Below are 21,670 nucleotides of genomic sequence, written 5' to 3' on the forward strand. Positions count from 1 at the left end.
TACTTCTATAAATATAGTTTTTTATGGAATTTCTTACATTACTACTTCTTTTTTTTATGTATACAATTATTTTTAAATGTTTTATACAAATTTTGGAAAAATATATATATATTTTTTTTCAATGGAGGAAAAGAACATTTCTTTTTTTACTCAAAATAGTGACCCATAAAAATTGGTACTTGACCTATACATATGGGTCCCGACCAACTGTTTGGGAAAACATAAAAAAGAAAGAATACAAACGTGCAATTCAGATTACCATTTCAGGTCACAGGGAAGCAGTGTAACATGACATTTAGAGACAGCCTCTGTTTGAGACTCTCTCATTATGGTTCTGGGCTCCCCATTTTATTTTACAGCCACTAGGTGGTGCTTGTAGTCTGTGTCACCACCTCAATTGAAGCAAATCTTCAAAGATGAATCTACATTCATCCTTGTACACTTCATTAAATCATTGCTTGTAAAGCTTTTTGTACCACAGATCACGACATGAATATGTTGACTTGGTGAAATATCAATGTATTTTGAGAGCAACCAGTATTGATCTGGTAAACATACTGTATATAGCCTATACCTTGAGATTTTTGATGATGTCTGTATCAGCATTGCAGTCGATGTGTCACAATTCTTAACAACTTTAAGTCTCATGAGACTTTAATTATATGTTTAGTTTTCAAAGGCTTTCAAAATATTTCAAAAATAGTAGATCTACATGGGCTCAAAGGGCTTGTTGATCGCCTAAAAATCTCTGAATAACTGGTGGGCTAAGACTCCAAAATTGGGATTGGCATCAGAAACCAAAATCTGGCATCATTGTTTAAATAGGTAACTTTCTATTGAGGGCAGAAATGATGGGTTGTTTTGGCTGGGTTAAGCCTATTGGGTTATTTAATTGGGTTGTTTTCATGCAAATGGGTATTCTGATAACCCAATTCGCTGAGTTATTTCTGTTGGGTATGGTGTTATTAGCTGTTGGGTTTAATTTCCATAGAATTTGTTGAGTTATTTTGGACTACCCAACACGTTGGGTAAATACGTTGGTCACCATTGCTTTGCATAACAATGCAAAGCATGCTGGGTAAAGCATTTCCAGTGGCATTTTAAGCTTTTAGGAGCAAAAAATGCTAAATGTGTCAATGACACTGTGTGGATATGACACAGTGTCATATCCAAGTGTCTGCCAAGGCAAGCTGACTGACATTATGTCAGAATTTGATTTGTCAGTATTTGAGCTTCAACCATAAGCTAAAGTGCTAGGGTGCTAGGTTAGGGTTGAGCTCCCGCCCCCTAGAGGTGAAATCAAATGCAGAACCTTTGAGGACTCTTGAAGGTTTAGCCTCTGAGACCATGGTAGTCTTCCATGTATTGTCACATTTTGGTAATGTCAATAAATTTGTTGATATTGTAACTTAACAGGGAAGATTAGCATAGGCTGAATCGCTTTGCCCATGCTTTGTGATAATGTGATTATTTAATTAAAATGACAACTATCAGTTGTACCGATGAAATTTCAATTTAAAAAAGGAACCACCAACATAATAGTAATATATAATAATGAGGAAATATAATACATTTTAAATAACCCAACACATTGGGTTATATGAATAACCCAACATGTTAGGTTAAATTAACCCAGCGATGGGTCGGTCCAATATTTAACCAGTGTTGGGTTGGGAAACAACCCAAATTGGGTTGTTTTTAACCCAGTGTTTTTCTGTGTATTTATAGTATAAGTAAGTGTCATACTTTTCCATCAGAGTCTGAGGTAGAAAAGTATACTGTGACTTGTATGGATCAGGCTGGACTTTAAAGGTCTGCTTCTCAGGCACATGGAAACCAGCCGGTCAGTGTCCAGAAATTCATTGAAGGAGTTCATTTTGTCAACTAAAACTATGCTGAAAAATGTTCGTCGACTACTTTTTTTCACTGACGAAAACTAAATAAAAACAAAATAAAAACTGAGCTATAATGTCGAAAACATGACTAAAACAAATAAAAACTAGACTAAAATGTTAGGGGACTACTGGAGAAGAGATCCAGTAGAACTAAAAGACAAGTCATTTTATTTATGTTTGGTTGCGGTCAGGTGTTGCACTCAGATGCATTCACAACGCGCTGCTTGTAGATTGGCTATATTAAGCATGGAACCAAGTGTAAAATCATTACGACGCCATCAACGTCTGCCAAAACACATACAAAACTATAGATTTAGTCGACTAAAATCTTATGGTATTTAGTCAACTAAAACTAGACCAAAACTAAAACTTTTCTGATGACAAAAAATATGACAAAAACGAAATTACATTTTATTCAAAAGACTGACTAAAACTAAATCAAATTTTGCTGTAACGAAAGTGCCTTTTTTGCCTACATAGGCTAATGTCTATCATTGAGATAGACATCTCTCTTGCGAACCACAGTTCTCCACCCTGCTGTACAGAAGGCTAGGTTATTTTGTTGTCCCCTCCTGATTGGAAAATTCTGTGTTTGTGGACTGAGAGGTGTGAACTTGAGGTAATCTTGACTTCTCAGAAGCTTTAGCTTAAAAGCGAGAAAGCTTTGAGGTTTATGGCTAACACCTCTATCTTGTGCATGTCACCCAAACGTGTGTGAAGTTCCTTCAATAGTATTAGGCTTTTTTTATCAGGTTAAAGGTGCAGTACACTCTAAAAACTGCTGGGTCAAAAACAACTCAACTTGGGTCATTTTTGATCCAACTCACGGGTCAAATAGGGACCAATGCCAGGTTTGGTTATTTTAACGCAAGAAATTTGGTTATGAATATTGACCCATAAATTGGGTCAAATAAATAACCAAATTATTTGTTTAAAATGACCCAAGATTGTAGTCAATATGACCCAAGTTTTGGGGTTGAGTGGGCTAAATGAATACAACCTACATATGCATGGTCTTTATAATGACAATGTCAATATTATCTGTCATTAACATAACATCAGAAATGTTTCAGGGTTTCTTCTCAGATGATTTGTTCAAAGATTGGTAATATCAACATAAAAGTGCATAAAATATATTATGCAACAATGTTGATAATACTATAATCAGAATAGTTTAGAGAAGATACACAAAAATAATCTCAGAATTACTATGAGTTCTTCTCATTCAGACAAGCTGTTAGGGAGGGAGCTCAACCCTAACCTAGCAGCCAAGCACTTACGGTTAGGGTTTAGGCTCAAATATTGACAAATCAAATTCAGACATATGACAGACAGCTTGCCGAGACAGACACATGGATATGACATATTTAGCATTTTTAGCTCCCAACAGCTTAGAAAATGTCTCTGGAAACCTAGAAAAATGCTTTTCCCAGCATGCTTTGCAAACAGGTTTATGGTGCCTGTCCCCTGATTGGCCCAAAGCTAGACAACTGACCCAAGTATAGGGGTTACCACTAACCCCAAAAACGGGTCACCCCCAGATAAATATTACCTAACTCGAACAACCCTGGAATTGGGTCAAAATAATATCCCAATAACTTAAGGAAGGGTTGTGGCTCTGAGAAATGACCCCGAAATTTGACCTAACACAAATGACCCATGATTTGGGTCAAGAAATGACCCATGAGTTTTTAGTGTGTAAGTGATATTTTTAATTAAAAATAAATGTTAAATAGCTCTATAATCTGATACCCCATTGCTATAGAATGTAATATAAAGTGTTTGTTCAATAACATGGGTCACCATGTCTCTCCAGCTCTTTTGTAAACATAACATTCTTTATAAAAAATCACACCCGTGTGAACTGAGCGGTGGTCGTGGAGGCTTCGCAACAGCACTACTGGGTGGGTGCAGCGGGGGTTGCAGTACTTATGGGTCAAATACATGCATTGCAAGATTGCTCAATAGTGGCACTTGAAGGTAGGTCACCCAGGTGTTGAAAGTAAATGGTGCAGGTATGCCTACCGGAGGGTGTTCTCTCTCCAAAACCAAACACAGCCTGTGTGTGTGTGTGTGTGTGTGTGTGTGTGTGTGTGTGCGTGCGTGTGCGTGAGAAGGGGGGGGGGGGGAACACAGCCTGTGTGTGTGTGTGTGTGTGTGTGTGTGTGTGTGTGTGTGTGTGTGTGTGTGCGTGCGTGTGCGTGAGAAGGGGGGGGGGGGGGAACACAGCCTGTGTGTGTGTGTGTGTGTGTGTGTGTGTGTGTGTGTGTGTGTGTGTGTGTGTGTGTGCGCGTGAGAGGGGGGGGGGGCTTTGTGTGTGTGTGTGTGTGTGTGTGTGTGTGTGTGTGTGTGTGTGTGTGTGTGAGAGAGAGAGTGAGAGAGAGAGGGGGGGAGGTGCCTGTGTGTGTTTGTTGGGGGGGTGGGGGGTGCCTGTGTGTGTGTGCACGTTTGTGTGTGTGTGCGTGTGCGTGTGTGTGTGTGTGTGTGTGTGTGTGCACACGCGCATGTGTGTTTGAGAGAGTGTGAGCCATACTTTCACTCAGGCCGCCACTGGTATTGCAGGCTATATACACCACAGGCTTGAGGCTACATACGGACCCACCCACCCACCCACATACATAGACGGATACACACACGGCCACGCTATGGAGACGGTGTGACCACCGCTCAAAAATAAACTATATTAATTATGACAGTAATCATTGCTATAGTGTTTGTACAAGTCTCTCAAGGGTCTCTCACCTGAAAATACATTTTCAGGTGGGTTGACAGTTTTCAGGAGAGAGTTCATCAGTTCCAAATGTGTCTGCTCATGTATTCATTTCATCACTTCCAATTTCACTTGTTTATCCTTTATCCTGTATGAGTTCTCTCTCCTGATAATCCCGACCTGAAAATGTATTTTAGGTTTACTAAAGAGCTCGAGAGATGGGGAGACCCCTATTACCAAAGAAACGCCCTATAGAAGTAATTACTATTACTGTCAGATTATTGAGCTATATGAGACCTATTATTTAAATTTAGAGTAGCCAATAATTTTTACCCCCTTTTAATCCCCAATTTAGTTGTTATGCCAATGGATTCCTCCCCACACATTAGGTTACTGCTGTAACATCCTACTGACTCATCTGCCACTGAGGGGGCCCTCAGCTGGAGGACATAGAGCCTACACCCTTAAACTGATTTCAGAAGCCAAGTAACCCCTTCCCTTGACTACAGCAAAATTGACATCAAAAGTCCAGTTCCAATGCCAATACGTTAAAAAATAAAACAGCTTAAATAAATATTGCTTTCTAATCAATAACTGTTACTACTAGTCAAGTTATTGGTTTAGACATTTACAGATGAGCAGGTTCACACAAACTCTGTCAATGTTTTATCATTAACCATAACAGTACAATACATATCACCACCATTTCTAGTTTTCCTCACGTGCCCCCTGCAGTACCCCTGCGTATCCCTAGGGGTACACATACCCCCATTTGAGAAACACTGTTATAATTTAAAAATGTAAAAAAATTAAATTAAATTAAATGAGATTCTGTTTAGATGGAAAAGGGGAAATTAACCCAAATATAGAAATATGCCTTTTATGTTTTATCAACAATAGTTGCTATGCTGTTCCACTACACTATAATGGTGAGGTTGCTGCTTACTTTTTGGATCTGGTTGACCTTTAAGGTCTGTTGGAGACAAGCAAGCCAGTGCTCAAGGCCCGAGCAAACACACATTCATTGGAGAAGGTGCCTTTTCTTGCCTACATCAGTTCTCTCATTGACGCCTCTCTTGCCGAACCGAAGGCTATGCTCAGCTGGGTCGGTTTGTTGTCCCCTCCTGGCAGGGGCGTAGCACCAAATTCTGGGCCCCTAGGACAGAAATCTGTATGGGCCCCCGGGGGGGGGGGGGGGGGGGGGGGGGGGGGGGGGCGGCCAGAGAGGGCCCAAAATAAACTAATTAGGGTCCTGCTTAAACTTCCCTATCAGACTCACCTCACCACTACTCACCAGTTAAGAGTGGGGTGGCTCAGAGTAGATGACAGAGTACAGCAACTTGCAATGGGCCTGGTGTACAAGATACACTACACCACTATGATACCCAAGTACCTGTCAAAATACTTTATAAACATTAAGGATGTCCATAATTACAACACCAACTCAATACCTATTCTGATTTAGCACAACAAGACAATGAACTTGACAAGACAATGAAGAGCAGAGGCAGAGGAAGCCTATTTGTTGTCATTATGGTTGGTTTTAAATACCTAACCACAATCATTTTGGATCTATTTGATTAATTAGTACAGTAAGGTAAGTAAGGTAATCAAAGGTATATAGAGTAGGCCTATATGTATATTTTTATACAGGACATATTTGATGCAGGACAATAATTATTTGAATAACAATAAGGGAATATCAGTGAATAATAATACTTTAAAATGATATTTTTACAATTCCTTTTTAATTATTATTTTTCAAAATATAGATAAAATTAAAGCTGCAAGCAGCAATGACCGGGCCCTCGCAGCTCTACCCACGTCACAAGGGGTAACAGCCAATCAGAAGAGGGGACGGGATTAAGTTAAACCAATTAAGGTGAAGGACTCTTAATGAAGTCATATGACACCAGCCACAAGTCTGTACGACAAACGGTTCATGAGATATAGAGGCACTTCCTGTTTGGCGAAGGGCACTTCCTGTTTTGGCGAAGGGAGCGGCAATTAAAGTTAAGGACTCTTAATCAAGTCATATGACACCAGCCCCGAGTCTGTATGACAAACGGTTCATGAGATATAGAGGCACTTCCTGTTTGGTGAAGGGCACTTCCTGTTTGGCGAAGGAAGTTTGATCACTGTGTGAAATCCATTGACTCCAGTGAGAAGTTGGTCAATTCTTTAAAAAATCATAACTTTTGACAGGAATGTGCTAGAGACTTACTTTTTTTTTCTAAATGCTCAGATTTTCGAGGGCCCTGGCACCTTGGGCCCCTATACTCAGTCTAACTTTCCTAGGCCCTTCAGCGCCACTGCCTCCTGGTGCACAGAGGAAATGACGTGTTTCAGAGACGTGAGTGGACATGAGAGGTGGTTTGATGTAATCTCTGACTTCCCAGAAGCTCTCGTTTAAAAACAGGATGCAGTGAAAAAGCTTTGAGGTTATGGTTAACACATCCTGTGCATGTCACACCATAAAAGTGTGAAGATCTATTGATAGTATATTACCCCAACCCTTGCCCTAATGGATCAATGTACAGTACAGTAAGTTAAATATTCTTATTCAAATAAGTGGCTGTCTCTATGTAGAGTGTTCAGTAACAGGGGGTCAGGGGCGGGCACCTGCTTCGTCTCCTAGGCAAAACGGTCCGTGGCCTGACAATGTTGAAGACCATTGCACTAGTCTACACAGCAACTAGAAAGATGCAATTCTGTGAAATTGAAAGTGTGGTTGTCGTGACGTGAGTCCCACTTGCAAATTAATTCCATCTTTATACCATTTGAATTTTCCGCTTTGAGGTCAATGGGGAAAATTAATGTACTAATAAATTAATATAGCTGTATATGGAGATCTCTGTGTCAATCCTTTTATGTCCATATATGGATCCCTGATGTCATCAATATTAATAGCCCATATATTGGAATGCCCATATATGGACATGCTGGTTGAATTGGCATTAGCCTTTCAAGTCAAAGGAGAGGTCAAAGTCTAATATCAGCATGGCCTCCATGTCCGTCTCATGTGGTCTATGACGTCAGACATCTATGATGTCAGTCATCTCCATATTTGGTAAAAGTTACATTTTTGCATTTTCCCATTCAAGTCAATGGACAAAATTAATTCACTAATACATTAATATAAATTAAACTATATTATGACATATCTCTTAGTAAAATGGAAGCAGACGATTCCCCATGGGAGGAGTAGCGCAGCAAAATAAAGTGTGGAAAGAAAGAAAGAAAGAAAGAAAGAAAGAAGAAAGAAAGAAAAAAAGAAAGAAAGAAAGAAAGAAAGATGGTAGAAAAGGTCGGACAAGTACTTTAGTCTGTGCGTGCGTGCGCATGTGTGTGTGTGTGTGTGTGTGTGTGTGTGTGTGTGTGTGTGTGTGTGTGTGTGCGTGCGTGCGTGTGTGTCAGCAAGTCAAGAGGGGAGGATATAAGACCACAACAAACTTGGTCTCCCAAAGTTTAACTACGCATACTGTTATACTGTGTATAAACCAAAGTTTAACTACGCATACTGTTATACTGTGTATAAACCAAAGTTTAACTACGCATACTGTTATACTGTGTATAAACCAAAGTTTAACTACGCATACTGTTATACTGTGTATAAACCAAAGTTTAACTACGCATACTGTTATACTGTGTATAAACCAAAGTCTGCTAATACTTTTGACTGTGCACATCACCGGGTATTTTGTTGAGTGACAATCATTTAAGTCAAAGCACTGCTTGGCACTTTTTCTTGGTTCACCAGATGGCCTATGAAGCACAGAGGAAATGTTGTGTTTCTATGATGAGGGTCGTCGTGAGAGGTGTGAAATCTGTTTTCTCGTCTCAACGTTTCCTGTTAACTGTACTTCATCACAACCCGATAACACTGAAAAACCAAAAACACTTCCTTTTTCAGCCAAGGCTACACTGCATTACATTGATCTCTTTCAGGGTTTTATGACACTGTCATTCTGGTGATAATGATTGTAGTTTTGCGTTTTGTACATTTACAACATTGTGACCAGGGCCGAACAAGCAGGATTTCAGAGAGAGAGAGAGAGAGAGAGAGAGAGAGAGAGAGAGTTGTTCATTATTGACACTGGATGAGAGTCATATATTCATTGAATGAGAGGAGGACAGAAAAACCGTGGTTCAGCAAGAGAAGTAAGTGAAAAACACCAGTAAGACTCCCTAATCGGGAGATAAACGACTGTCACGCCGCATACACAAACTTTAGAAGGCAAGCGTAGCCAATCAGGAGGGAATATGGGAAATTGGACAGGTCCATGTTGATGACATGACTTTAGAGATACTGTGTACTGCTTTGCATGATTTTAGGCCAAAACCATAGGAGCAGTGTCCAAAAATGTGTTTTGCCAAAATCGGCCTGATGGTGGCGCTAGAAGAGGGCCATGTGGCTTATACTTACATAAGTAGCATCATGCATAATGTCTAAACCAATCAAAATCTAAGCTGAGAATACATTGCCTTTTATGGACAAGTACAGTACTACTAGTCCTTATAAAGACGACACAATTTGGTGCAGTTCCCTGTTGTCTGTTACTGTAACATACATGTGCTGATTTGCTACAAATGAATTTACACACCAGTGATGGAAAGTAACTAAGTACATTCACTTGTACTGTACTTGCGTATGGTAAGTTTAACATTTGAGCTACCTTTACATTACTTGAGAATTTACAATTTCAATACGTTATGCGTCTATACTCCACTACATCTCAGAGGTTAAATTGTACCTTTTTTGGTACTAGTTTGTTTTAATATAGCCTATCTAACACGATGTGATGCAACGTGTTGTGAGCCCGTAGATTGGCAATTTTTTTAAACATTTGAAAAATGTGTGTACTTTTATATTAAGTTGGTTAAGTTGAGTGATGGGAAACTACTACAAAAGATGTAGTAAAGCAGTAGAGCAGCTAAATGTTACATTGTTCTGTCCAAATATGCCTACTTAAGACATATATTTAAAAAAACATAATTATCCACAGGACCTACACCCATGGTGTACCCGTGATGCATTTGTGTATTCACTATTCATTAATATCCAAATCTTTCCAAGTAGTGGGCATGACATGACATAATGTGACATATTACAAGGTGAAGTATAAGCTAGTGCGCAATGGCCAAATTAACAATTTGTGCTATTTGGCGCAGTCAAGTGAAATCTACCATCATTTTCAAAGAAAGGCGAGCGGGCAGGAAGGGAGGCACGGGCAGTGTAACACGCAGAACGAGAGGTGGGCACACTCCTGAAAATTTTACTTTTGTGCTTGTTTTCATGCATGTCCAGCCATACAAGAGTTACAAGGCGAGCTTGTTTTAATGCAACGTGTTAAAACGTATAACTTTTCACATGAGAAGCTCAGTGTGACCTTGTGGATCCCAGTGAAAACACAGGTGTATTCCCGCCTGAAAAGCTTTTAATGGTTTCAGAGACTTCAGTCAGTGGACAGTCTGGACACACCACCAGGGCTTAGAGCAGAGTAGAGGAAATACTTTATTCTTTCATGATTTTTTATAAATTTCACCTGTTATTTCATCCAAAGTCGCTGCCGTAGTGGCTACGGCGGCCCATTTAGGACACAAACACTGTGGAAAGATTTAAGTTATTATGAATGACAACAGATACAAATATAATAATAATTTTTGAAGGATAAAATAAGTGATTTACCGCATGACCCCACCACTCGCGATCGGAGCTGTGGTGGAAAACATAAATAATAAACCTGTACCACTAGTTATGGGTTATTATATCATCAGATTACGGTAATAAAACGGGTTGTCTGGATTGGAATTCTCCTATAAGACAGCAGTCATAGTACTATTTCTGCATTTTGATTTCAAACTCTCTTTGCCAGATGCAGTTTCACCAATGAAAACATTTTCAAGTACTTCGTTGACCTACCGTATGTCACTACAATGGGGTGGACACTTTCTCTTGCAGTTTACCTGACAGGTAAGATCTATCTATCTAACTAAAAAACTATATATCTTCAATAAAATGACCTAAATTACTACCTTGTCTTACTCTTCCCAGTTGCCTGTGGCACGTATTATACTGTAGGTTTCCTCAAATATGCCTGCTTGGAGATTTGTTTGTCATGACACTGATAAAGATCTTGGTAGCTGATTAAAACATATGATTTGACCAATTAGCATATGTTAATGTATTCAAGAAGGAACTTGTATCCGAGAAGAAACTTGTATCCTACAAATTCCTTTACACAGGGAGTTTCAATCTTCAGTTCTTCACCTTTACCGGCATGATACAGTAGTACAGGCTGCTGGTATGGACATAACATGTCTTAATTGCGACCGTAAGGTCGCAGTTTAGTATCAAAACCTTCACCGACCGTCCGTCACGTCCGTCACGTCACACGTCACACATCACACCTTTGCCCTGCTCATATCTGGGCTCGTTTGTGTATTGTATGACATCACGCCACATCATCGGCTGAGGACTGTGTGATGTCATCATATCTCCATATATGGAGACATAAGTTGCTCATGCCCAAATATGGGCTGGTGAGGTCAGACTTAGTGTGATGCGTAGGTTATCTCCATATATGGAGATTCAACTTCAATGAGTAACCATGGCAAATCACACCGTACACAAATGACCCTTATATAAGACCGGCATTATCTACCGACAGCTGCTATAAGCCAACCCTGGCGATAAGGTCTGAGTCGAAGAAATGCTTCTTTCCTGGCAAGAATTGCCCCTTTATACTGTAGGGCTCGTTTGTGTATTGTATGACATCACGCCACATCATCGGCTGAGGACTGTGTGATGTCATCATATCTCCATATATGGAGACATAAGTTGCTCATGCCCAAATATGGGCTGGTGAGGTCAGACTTAGTGTGATGCGTAGGTTATCTCCATATATGGAGATTCAACTTCAATGAGTAACCATGGCAAACTGTCAACTGCCCGTATGTCTTGATAATTGGTAAAACAAACTTTTGGCCTATTTGTGGAGATAAGCGACCAACGGTCGCTTATCTCCCGATTAGGGAGTCTTACTGGTTATATTGCCATGGCGAGCTGTTGTTCCTTGTTTTTCTCAGTGTTCCAAGCTGCATTTGGTACTTTTAACATTGATCCTGTGGTTTGGAAATCATTGAGTTCACCTGGTGATGATGGTGATGGATTTGGATACAAGGTGGTTCAAAGACAATCAAGGTAAATAAAGACGGCATAGATTTGTGTGACTGAACACTAGTCTAAAACTAGTCTAAATCATTTCTCCCCATGATAAATGTTTTTCATAACAGTCCTTTAATTGCCAATGGAAAGGTTTCTGAACATTTCTAGATACTATTCAATATTTTGTAAACACGTTTCAGGTCAGGGATTGCTCCCAGCTTACTGGTCAGTGCACCCCTTTCACAAGACAAGAGCGGCCAAATATACAAGTGTTCTACAGAGTCATGCAGCCCCATGTCTATTAAAGGTAGGCAACAACATTAACATCAACATAAGGAGTTAATTAAAAATTGTATGCCGTTTTTGAGGAACTGATTATTCAGTACAAATGGTCTCAGCCGTTAAAAATGGAATCATTGTGATCATTTTGTTTGCATCCACTCATGTTTTAGGGATGGACTAATTTTGTTCAAATGGTGACTACATGATTTTTGAACAAAACCTCTACAATAATAATATCGGGTATGTATTAAAGGAGTAGTTCACCCCAAAATGACTTTTTTTCTATTGATTAGTCACGCCATGGAGACTAGAGCTCAATAAAAAAAAAATGGTTTTTGTCACATTCCTAAGACAAAAATGTGATAACAATAAATGTACCCCCATTCATTCCGGATGGTGACCCGTTTCGAAACGGGTCACCATCCGGAATCAATGGGGGTAAATTTACTCGAATCAACATTTTGTCTTAGGAATGTGACAAAAACCAAAAAATATTATTGAACTCTACTCTCCATGGCATGACTAATCAATAGAAAAAAAGTCATTTTGGGGGTGAACTACTCCTTTAATGTAAGGTGAAACGTAAGCTGAATCTTGTCATACAGTAACATGATGGCAGACTCCTCAGAAATACGTAGATACTGAATGTTTGACTAACAATGTAACAGGGATGGGATTTTATTTGTGAATATGATTTTAATCTGTTTATTTATGCATATATTAATAGTGTGGTTGTTTAAACCTATATACTAAAATTACAATATCACAATATAATTGAATATGTTGACATTCATCTTTCCATCTTCCTTGTGTTATATTTAATACAGTGCCAGATTTTGCAGTCAACATGTCCCTTGGCTTGACAATGACAAATGACCCTACCACAGGAAAGACAATTGTGAGTTCATTGCATGCTGTTATGTTAATGGTACATACCGTACCAAAGAGATACTTGGTTTGTGTTTCAAAAGTCGTTTGTCAACAGGTATAATGGTTATTATATTCGTAAGTAAAAAAAAAAAGAAAAAGAAAAACAACTAAAAACTAAACATCTACAGTAGTATGTTTATACAGAAACAAACTGGCTTGTGGGGGAAATATGTTAGCCTGGCATGGCCAGACTAATATCACTGGTCAGTCTGGAATCTCTGTGTCTGGAATTGGTTTGCATGTGTCCCCAAGCATCTGCGACAGTGACATTTATCCACAAAACTAAATCTTCAGACATTCTGTTCTTCCATTTCAGGTGTGTGGTCCAACCATTCCAAGAGAGTGCGAAACTATCACCACATACAATGGTGTATGCTTAGAGATAAGTGCAAACGACAATGTTGGAAAATCTGTGCCGTCATATCTTGAAGGTAAATACTGTGTGTGTATATATATATATATATATATATATATATATGTGTGTGTGTGTGTGTGTGTGTGTGTGTGTGTGTGTGTGTGTGTGTGTGTGTGTGTGTGTGTGTGTATATATGTATATATATATATATATATATATATATATATATATATATATATATATATATTAGGGCTGTCCCCGACTAAGACTTTGTATAGTCGACTATGATTGGCCGAAATTTGTGATAGTCGAATGGTAGTCGAATAGTCCTGTTTCTTTTTCTTTTTTTTTATATATATATATATTTTTTAATTTCTTTTACAATGGCTTACAAACAACAGAAGTGAAACACTAATTTAAATAGCATGTCTCCTTGACTTGACGTTTTGGCCGAAATGTGTTGATAGTCGAATGGTAGTCGAATAGTCCAGTTTCTTTATATATATATATATATATATATATATATATATATATATATATATATATACTGTATATATATATATTTTTTTGTATTCCTTTTTCCTTTCTTTTACAATGGCTTACAAACAACAGAAGTGAAACACTCATTTAAATAGCATGTCTTCTTGACTTGACGTTCTTGTTTTAATAGATAACTCATTCATGATAATAATCAGAATAGTACAGCAATAACAACAACAAAATAATATCTCTAAAATAAATAAAGTAACAAAATATTATAAGGCTAATTAAAATAACAAAATACTAAAATAAGTAGGCCTATAGCAGGTGTAAAGTTTAATCAGCTTTTTAAAGAAAATCGATCCGCGTGTCACACCAAAAGCTAAAGCCCCAGACACCGTTGTCTGTGTAACACCCATGCAACTATAGGCGATGTGGTCACACATTTCTGAATGCTCTGCCCGACACCAATATCTGTGTAACATCCACGCATGCATGGGGAGAAAGAGAAAAGAAGAGCTTAAAACTCTCTAGTGCTGTTATACGTGTTGATGGCATAGGTTTATTGCCGATCTGCAAGCTCAAAACCTGAGCGTCCGTGTCGCGGCGCTTTTGACTGTTAATAAGAAAGGGAGTATGGACATAACATAAGAGAACTTAAGCCAACTTACTTTTATCAAGTGATATGACATGTTGCTTGTTGTGGAGTGGTAGGTCATAGTCAGATCGCAGATCCTGCATCTTACTTTAGTTTTGTCCTCTACTTGTTCAAAGTGTTTCCACACTTGAGACTTCTTTTTTGCAGGCATTGTGAGCGATCAGTGATTTCTATTTTGTAGACACACCGGTGCCTCATTGATTGATTGAAAGCAGCCAGTAGGCGCATGTTTTATTGGGAGAAACCAATCAAGTATATGTTAAATCATTAGCACCCCCAAAACATTATTTTTTTTACATTCGACTGAGACATTGGCATTCGACTAGGTGCCGTTTCGATCGATTATTCGACTATTTCGAGGTCAGCTCTAAGTGTCTATGTCACTCAGTCCATCCTGCGACCGTGTATATTTCCCAGTGAACCTAAGCGCAACGGTGGGGGCTTGGGAGTGTGGGGAACACGCACCACTGACTATTGCCGATGATGGAGAGGTTATATAGCCTTTATGTATTGAGAATGAGAGGCACTCTTGCCGATTTAGTAAGAGACTCGTCGCCAATTGCAAGATATTTAAAAGTTATTTGGGGCCATGATGATAACCTTTTCTTCCCACAACTAGACTAAGGATTCATATTGTCTGTGTTATTGTTTACAACCACAATTATTCACGTGTGGCAAGATTGCGGTTCGACTAGTTTTTAGTAGTAGCTTAGAAGCCTTTTCAGAATTTAATTTAATGTTTTCCATTTAATGATTTCCTTTATCCTCATCTAATCTTGCGCTAATGCATGCAACTGTTTTTGCCATGTTTTAAGGCTGTGTAGGCTTTTCAGAAGTTAATTTAATGTTTTCCATTTAATGATTTCCTTTATCATCATCTTCCGCTAATGTATAACTGTTTTCGCCAGGTTTTAATGTCTTATTTTAGTTGTTTCTCATAAGCTCGCGACCCTCCTTGCCCATCGGCCCCCACCTTTGCGCACAGGTTCACCGGGAAATACGCGGTCGTGTCCATCCTCATGCTCTGTAGCTTCTCCCCCTGCATAACACTGACACTATACTGAATATCTATTGCCATTCACAGCTGGTAGAAACAAAGTACATTTACTTATAAAGTACTGTACCTAAAGATGCAGAGTGTTTGTTCAGTAACAGGTTTTATCTCAAGTGGTGTGAAGTAATGTACATGCCTACAGTACTCCATACAGTATGCCTTCAAAGCACAGATCATTAATTCTGTGCAAAAGCATAAATACTGAGAATTGAATTTTTAGAAAACCTCAATGCTCTCAATGCTATCAAAGCTCATCTCCTTTGCATTGAAACTTGACACTTTCACAGAATATGCTTGGTATAAGTTCGGTGTCAGACAATAATTTATTTGACACAGGGAGGTGTTACTTACTGTACCTACCACCATACAGTTAACTACTACTGGAGTTTCAGTTGCCAGTATCAGGCTCACCAGTTTCCCTTTGCTTAAAAAAAAAAAAAAAGTAATCAGTGCTATTGAACACCCTATATTTGTGTGTTTTTTTTAACAAATATTGAACCAATGATAAGTATTAGAAAGCGCTTCTGGGTAAACCTTCTTAGTCCATTGGATCGTTCAAACCAGCTCCAACTTGTGGAGTTACTGTAGGTGTTTCACCATAACAACTTTGATGAGGCAGTGTTGTGTTGTTCTAAAAACATGCTTTTTTTTTTTTTTTTTACATATAGCTGGTTTCTGCCTGACCACAGTGATGTTTTAACATAATTAAAAATGTGCCATTAATCTTTTTTTTCTCATTATAAAGTAATAATTTACTTATTATTCTTTTCTTCTTATCTTTTAACAGAGTGTTCTGGGGTGCCAGCAGATATTGCATTCTTACTGGATGGTTCAGGCAGTGTTAGTGCTGCTGATTTCATACGAATGAAAACCTTTGTGAAAAGTGTGATTAGATCATTAATGAGCAGAGATAAACAGGTAGGATTAGTATAATTGGTCAAGTCAAATTCCTTTTCTTCCAAACTACTTGGGCCTAATTTCTATCAGGGCCGGATTTAGCCTTCAGCAATAGATGGGGCAGGACGTTTTGGCACAATATAACACACAATACAAACAACAGGTCTTACACCTGCATCAGGCTACAGCATCAACCCCCATCCTTTTTTCTTCTCCTTTTTGGGGGGCCCATTGGCCCACTAGTGTAGTCGGTATGCCACATGCACATCTATCTATCTACCCCTTGCCTATGCCTAGATCCGGCCCTGATTTCTATCCTGCTGAAAACAGGTTGATCGGATAAATAAGAAATCCATAGCTTTTCTCCACCGTAGAGCTTCACATACTGGAGGCACCATAGATAATTATGTGTGGCATTATGTCATCAATGATGGGATAACTATCCACCACATAATGAGCAGGAGCACAATGTTCAAATAAAAGGTAAAAAATACCAGGGAGGTTGGCTTTACTTTCCACATGTTTTTGTTTATATTATTATTCACATGGGCCTGTTATAGCACCACCAGGAGGCAGATTTTTGCAAAACATTTTTTTGACAGTACTCTTACAGATTGTGGTACACAGTATCTCTATAGTCATCAAACCAAACAGGTCTTTCAGATTTTTCATAATCCATCCTGATCCTAAGATCGGCACTTTTGTAGGAATGGTCCACGCTTTGAACAAAATGAATCAAATCATGAACACAGTGTGCAATTTCCGTGAAATTATGCATGCACATTCCCACTATGGTGGCGCATACAGGCTGATTTGTTTACCTATAACTGCACCGAGCTGTGTAAAACTTTGTATGTACACACCTCTTTGTCCAAACATCACAGAAATCTCAGAATATCTCTATAGTCACGTGATTGAGACGGAACCATCCAATTTTTCATATTCCACCCTGATTGGGGAACTCTGAACATTGTGGCTCATAATAACCTACCTGACCTACTGTAACATCTTGGTTGTGACCTTGAACTTTATCTTTTTTAAACAGTCATCTTTTCCGGGGAGACTGATCATTCCTACCACCTTCCTTTCAAAAAAGTTATTTTGTAGTTGTTATTTTTTAGCTTTATTTTGTTTTATACAATTTACTTATCCATAGTGACTTTTACAATGTATTATTTTGTTCACAAATGAGAGCGATTACAATAGCATGCCATTGCTGTGGGCAAGCCAATAAGCATCTTGCACAATACTGTAGATTCCTGGTTTAGATAAGATATGACCTCCACAATGCATTCTGAAATAGGAATTCCTAATGTCCTCTATCTATGGGACACTTTGCTTAGCATGTCAGAGTGTGCATATCACACTCTGACATGACAGACCTAGGCCTAGAATGCATCATTATTTTGAACACAATTCTCATGCAGACGTTTGTAAGACAAACGTGAAAGGGGCCAAGTTTGAGATTTTTTTAAACAAAACTGAATTCAATCTTTTTCTATTGTATCTGTTTGCAGTTTGCAGTTGCTCAGTACTCTATAGATCCCCGCATCCACTATTATTTTGATGATTTTGACACCTCAGGATCTTGGGAATCACAAATTGATCTTATTAAACACCAACGTGGATCGACATATACAGCTAAAGCAATTCAACATGTTGTGTAAGTGCCTTTATTTTGACAACATACTGTACAGTAGCACACATTTGAAACATGAGTTTTGCAAGTACTTTTCTTTTTTTTCCAGAAACAATGTTTTTTCAGGATATAGAGGATCCAGACCAAATGTGAATAAGGTCCTGATTGTCATTACTGATGGAGCATCTAATGACAGAAATTACTTATCTGATGCTGCTTCCCTAGCTGCGAGTAAAGGCATTGTACGGTTTGCCATTGGGGTAAGTTACTACTCACTCATCATTTTAGCCTCACTCATCATAATATACTTAAAGGGAAAATCAGGAGAACTAAAACTAAAAATGTTGCATCATAAAAATGATGATGATTAATACCAGAAATGAATTAAAAATGTTCACATACCTGAAGCTAATACAGCAGAGAGTATGGGCCACTGGGGCAACTAGCCAGAGGGCCTTAACCCACAGTCTTGACCGTAGAAATACATTTGTAGAAAATACCTTTCCTTTCAAGGTTTTATTTGTCACAAGCTCAAACACGCACAGTTTGAGCAGTGACATATTGGTGTGGCATATTACTCCAAATTGTGCTAAAATTGTCCAACATAATGATGATAGCGGAAGAAGATTTCTCTTCTTCCTGCTTCTTTTCAGTTGTGGATTATGTACATAAATACAAGAAAAAAGTAAATTCATGTGATCATGTAAAAACCATAAATTAAATAAATAAAGATTAAATTACGTATAACATTATATAAAACAAGGTATAATATAAGTAGGCAAGAACGATAAGTAATAAAGTATCAAATGTGTAAAGTGCACGTGTATATGCAAAAAAAGAACCATACCATAGATAGACATTGGTATACTATAGAGAGTGACATGTAATAGACTACTGGCATACAAAAGCAACCATGCACTATAGTTCAGTGTATTGTAGATTTGTACTTTAAGATTTGCTTCAAATATAAAGTTTGTTACAAATAAAATGTATTATTGTATCCACCAGCCAAAAGGCATGGGAGAGACTATGTTTTGACCTGTGCTTCTAGTTATTATTATTATTATTATTATTACCCTTATTATTTATTATCATTAGCCTACTGGTCAAAGGACATGACTACAAAAACCTAAAAAAGTAATGGTGAAGTGGAATGAGTATGTTACTATTTAAGAGTATGAATGTCGAGATAAGCCTAGAATTATAAACAAATAACTTTTAATTTATACAGTAACATTGACATTATAACATTGTAAACATTGTATCGTCCGTAGGTTGGAAGTGCTTTTGATGATGTTAATGCAAAGGCAGAGTTGGACACCATTGCAACCAATCCAAACGTGTTTCGAGTGACCGGCTTTACAGCTCTTAATGAAACCCTGAAATCTTTGCAAGACAGGATCTTTTCTATTGAAGGTATAGTTCCAACGTAAAAAAATATATTTTCATATACATAATTGAGTATACAGATATTTGTTGTTAATGAATTTTGTCTTTACAGGATCTCAGACAAGCGGTGGCTCATTGAAACTGGAAATGGCTCAAGAGGGATTCAGTGCTGCTTATGTACCTGGGGTAATCAGAAACAAGCAATATATCAATATTGTCACATAAACATATGCAGCTAAATGCATAACAATGCAAACATTATTCTCATTCCTGATGTGTGTTTTTTTTTTTACCCGAACATTCGTTTTGTTGTCTAAGGTGTGAGGTTTAAATTGACACTTTAGACTAGGCTGGATTTCTGAAAATGTGCTTATAAAGTGCTGAAGACAAATCGTGTTAATTTAGGGCATACATGTTTTCTAGGGGTATTAAGGTGTGCTGAATCCAAATCTGCTGTATGCCCAGCTCAAAAATTGACAATTTAAAGATGGCGGCCACCACTATGCTACAAAGCTCTTTTTGACAAAACAATGTAGTAACCTGATTGTTTTTTTATTATTATTTTATTTGTTTAGCTTTTCATATATGGGGAATACAATTAAATATTTTGATTTGAAATGAAGTGTGAGGAAACTGCTTAAAATTCACACATATTGTGAAATGTGTGATTTATTAGTGAATATTTTTCCAACTTTCCAACTTTATCCGATAACCAATATGTTCCAAATTATTAAAAGGTAACCAACACCATAATACTTCTGCTTAAAAACCATATTGCAAGCCTGTGGTATAAACTGATTGCCTAACTCAAATATCAGCCACAAACACCCACCTGTATGCATTCAAACGCATGCTGCCATTCTTCTTCAGATATGATCATGTTAACTATGCCAGATGGGGTACTGTATACCTGGCTGAGATGTCAGTTCTTCCACCAGAGGTTCTCCTTGAGTTCCAGGAAGGCAACTTTGTGGTAAAACTCACTGATCGTCACTTCAATCAGGTATCAGCAGACCAAAGTACAGAATGGCTAAATGCTACATGAAAGAAGAATGGAGGCTTAGTAGGTATTACCAGAATAGCGTCTGCACTGAGTAGATGGACATTGTCATATAATCTGAGGGCAGATATAGTTTCTCAGACAAAAGCATTGCTTGGAATGACATCAGGCAATGAAGATGATGAGTACTCGCACAATGAGTGCACAAAAAGCAGAATGGAGAAAGACGACTCTGATGAAGGCAGAATAGTTGTGTCATTGAAACAGCATGGTGTGTTTCAAGATGGTGGTGACACATTGAAGAATATTCTCAACAAAGATGTAGTCACATCTGAAGGAATCTCTGCTTAATGCAGAAGAACTTGGACATGCACAAATGAAAGTCTTTGTCGACAAACGTCTGTGTGAGCCTCCAGATAGTGACGAGCACCTGGCTCTGAAATCACCTATTCGAAAGAACAAGGCCAAGACATTTTCCTCTTTATATGAAGTTATGCAACTTTCCAAGGGGAAGCAAAACACTATCAAAGTTACACTTGATGATTCCAGCTGCCTGCTCAATGATGGCCAAGCACTCGGGATGGCTCTAGGAAAGCCACCTGGCATTAGAACATTTGATGAATATGCCAACATGTTTGCTGGAGCTGTGTTTAAAATGGGAGTTTAAAAACTGCCAGAGGATTGATGTAGTCTTTGATAGATATCAAGAGGAAACAATCAAAGCAGGCACAAGGATTAAACGCAAACAGCGCCACCGACCAATACGTTGTAAAATTGAGAACGAGTCAGTTCCTCTTCCACCAGACTGGTCTAGCTTCATGGCACTTGGGGAAAATAAAGCAGACCTTGCTCTATTACTTTCAAACCATCTGCTTAAACACAGCCTGAATAATCAAACGGTCATTGTATCAGGGGGGTTTGCTGAAGTGACCACTGTCAAGTCCTCTGATCCAGATCTTGATGTCTCTTCTCTAAGTGCTGACCATGAGGAAGCTGACACACAACTCATTTTGCATTGCTTCCATGCTCAAATGGAAACACTAGTTGTGTCAGCACGTGATACAGATATACTTCTTCTACTTCTGGCACTCTATGACCGAATGCAATGTAAGCGTCTCTACATGAAAGCTGGGAGGTCAAAGGCTCCAAAGTATCTTCCTGTACATGACATTCGGATGTTGTTCTTTGCTGATCAAGTTGACACACTACTTGC

The 21,670-nt window shown here is 38.4% G+C and overlaps 1 protein-coding gene across 1 annotated transcript in view; it reads left to right on the top strand.

Moving 5' to 3' along the window:
- The window catches only part of LOC308303106 (integrin alpha-M-like), a gene marked incomplete at both ends in the record, with an annotated part of 45,063 nt that overhangs the window by 1,757 nt on the left and 21,636 nt on the right, over positions 1 to 21,670 (top strand). The window contains 5 exons of the mRNA XM_080747429.1: positions 16,320 to 16,450; positions 17,947 to 17,960; positions 18,178 to 18,328; positions 19,343 to 19,484; positions 19,570 to 19,643. Coding sequence (XP_080603555.1) covers positions 16,320 to 16,450; positions 17,947 to 17,960; positions 18,178 to 18,328; positions 19,343 to 19,484; positions 19,570 to 19,643 — 512 coding nt within the window. The remainder of the gene's footprint in view (positions 1 to 16,319; positions 16,451 to 17,946; positions 17,961 to 18,177; positions 18,329 to 19,342; positions 19,485 to 19,569; positions 19,644 to 21,670) is intronic.

The sequence above is a fragment of the Nannobrachium achirus genome (assembly GCF_963921795.1).
Source record: "Nannobrachium achirus genome assembly, chromosome: 18".
Classification (NCBI taxonomy): Eukaryota; Metazoa; Chordata; class Actinopteri; order Myctophiformes; family Myctophidae; genus Nannobrachium; species Nannobrachium achirus.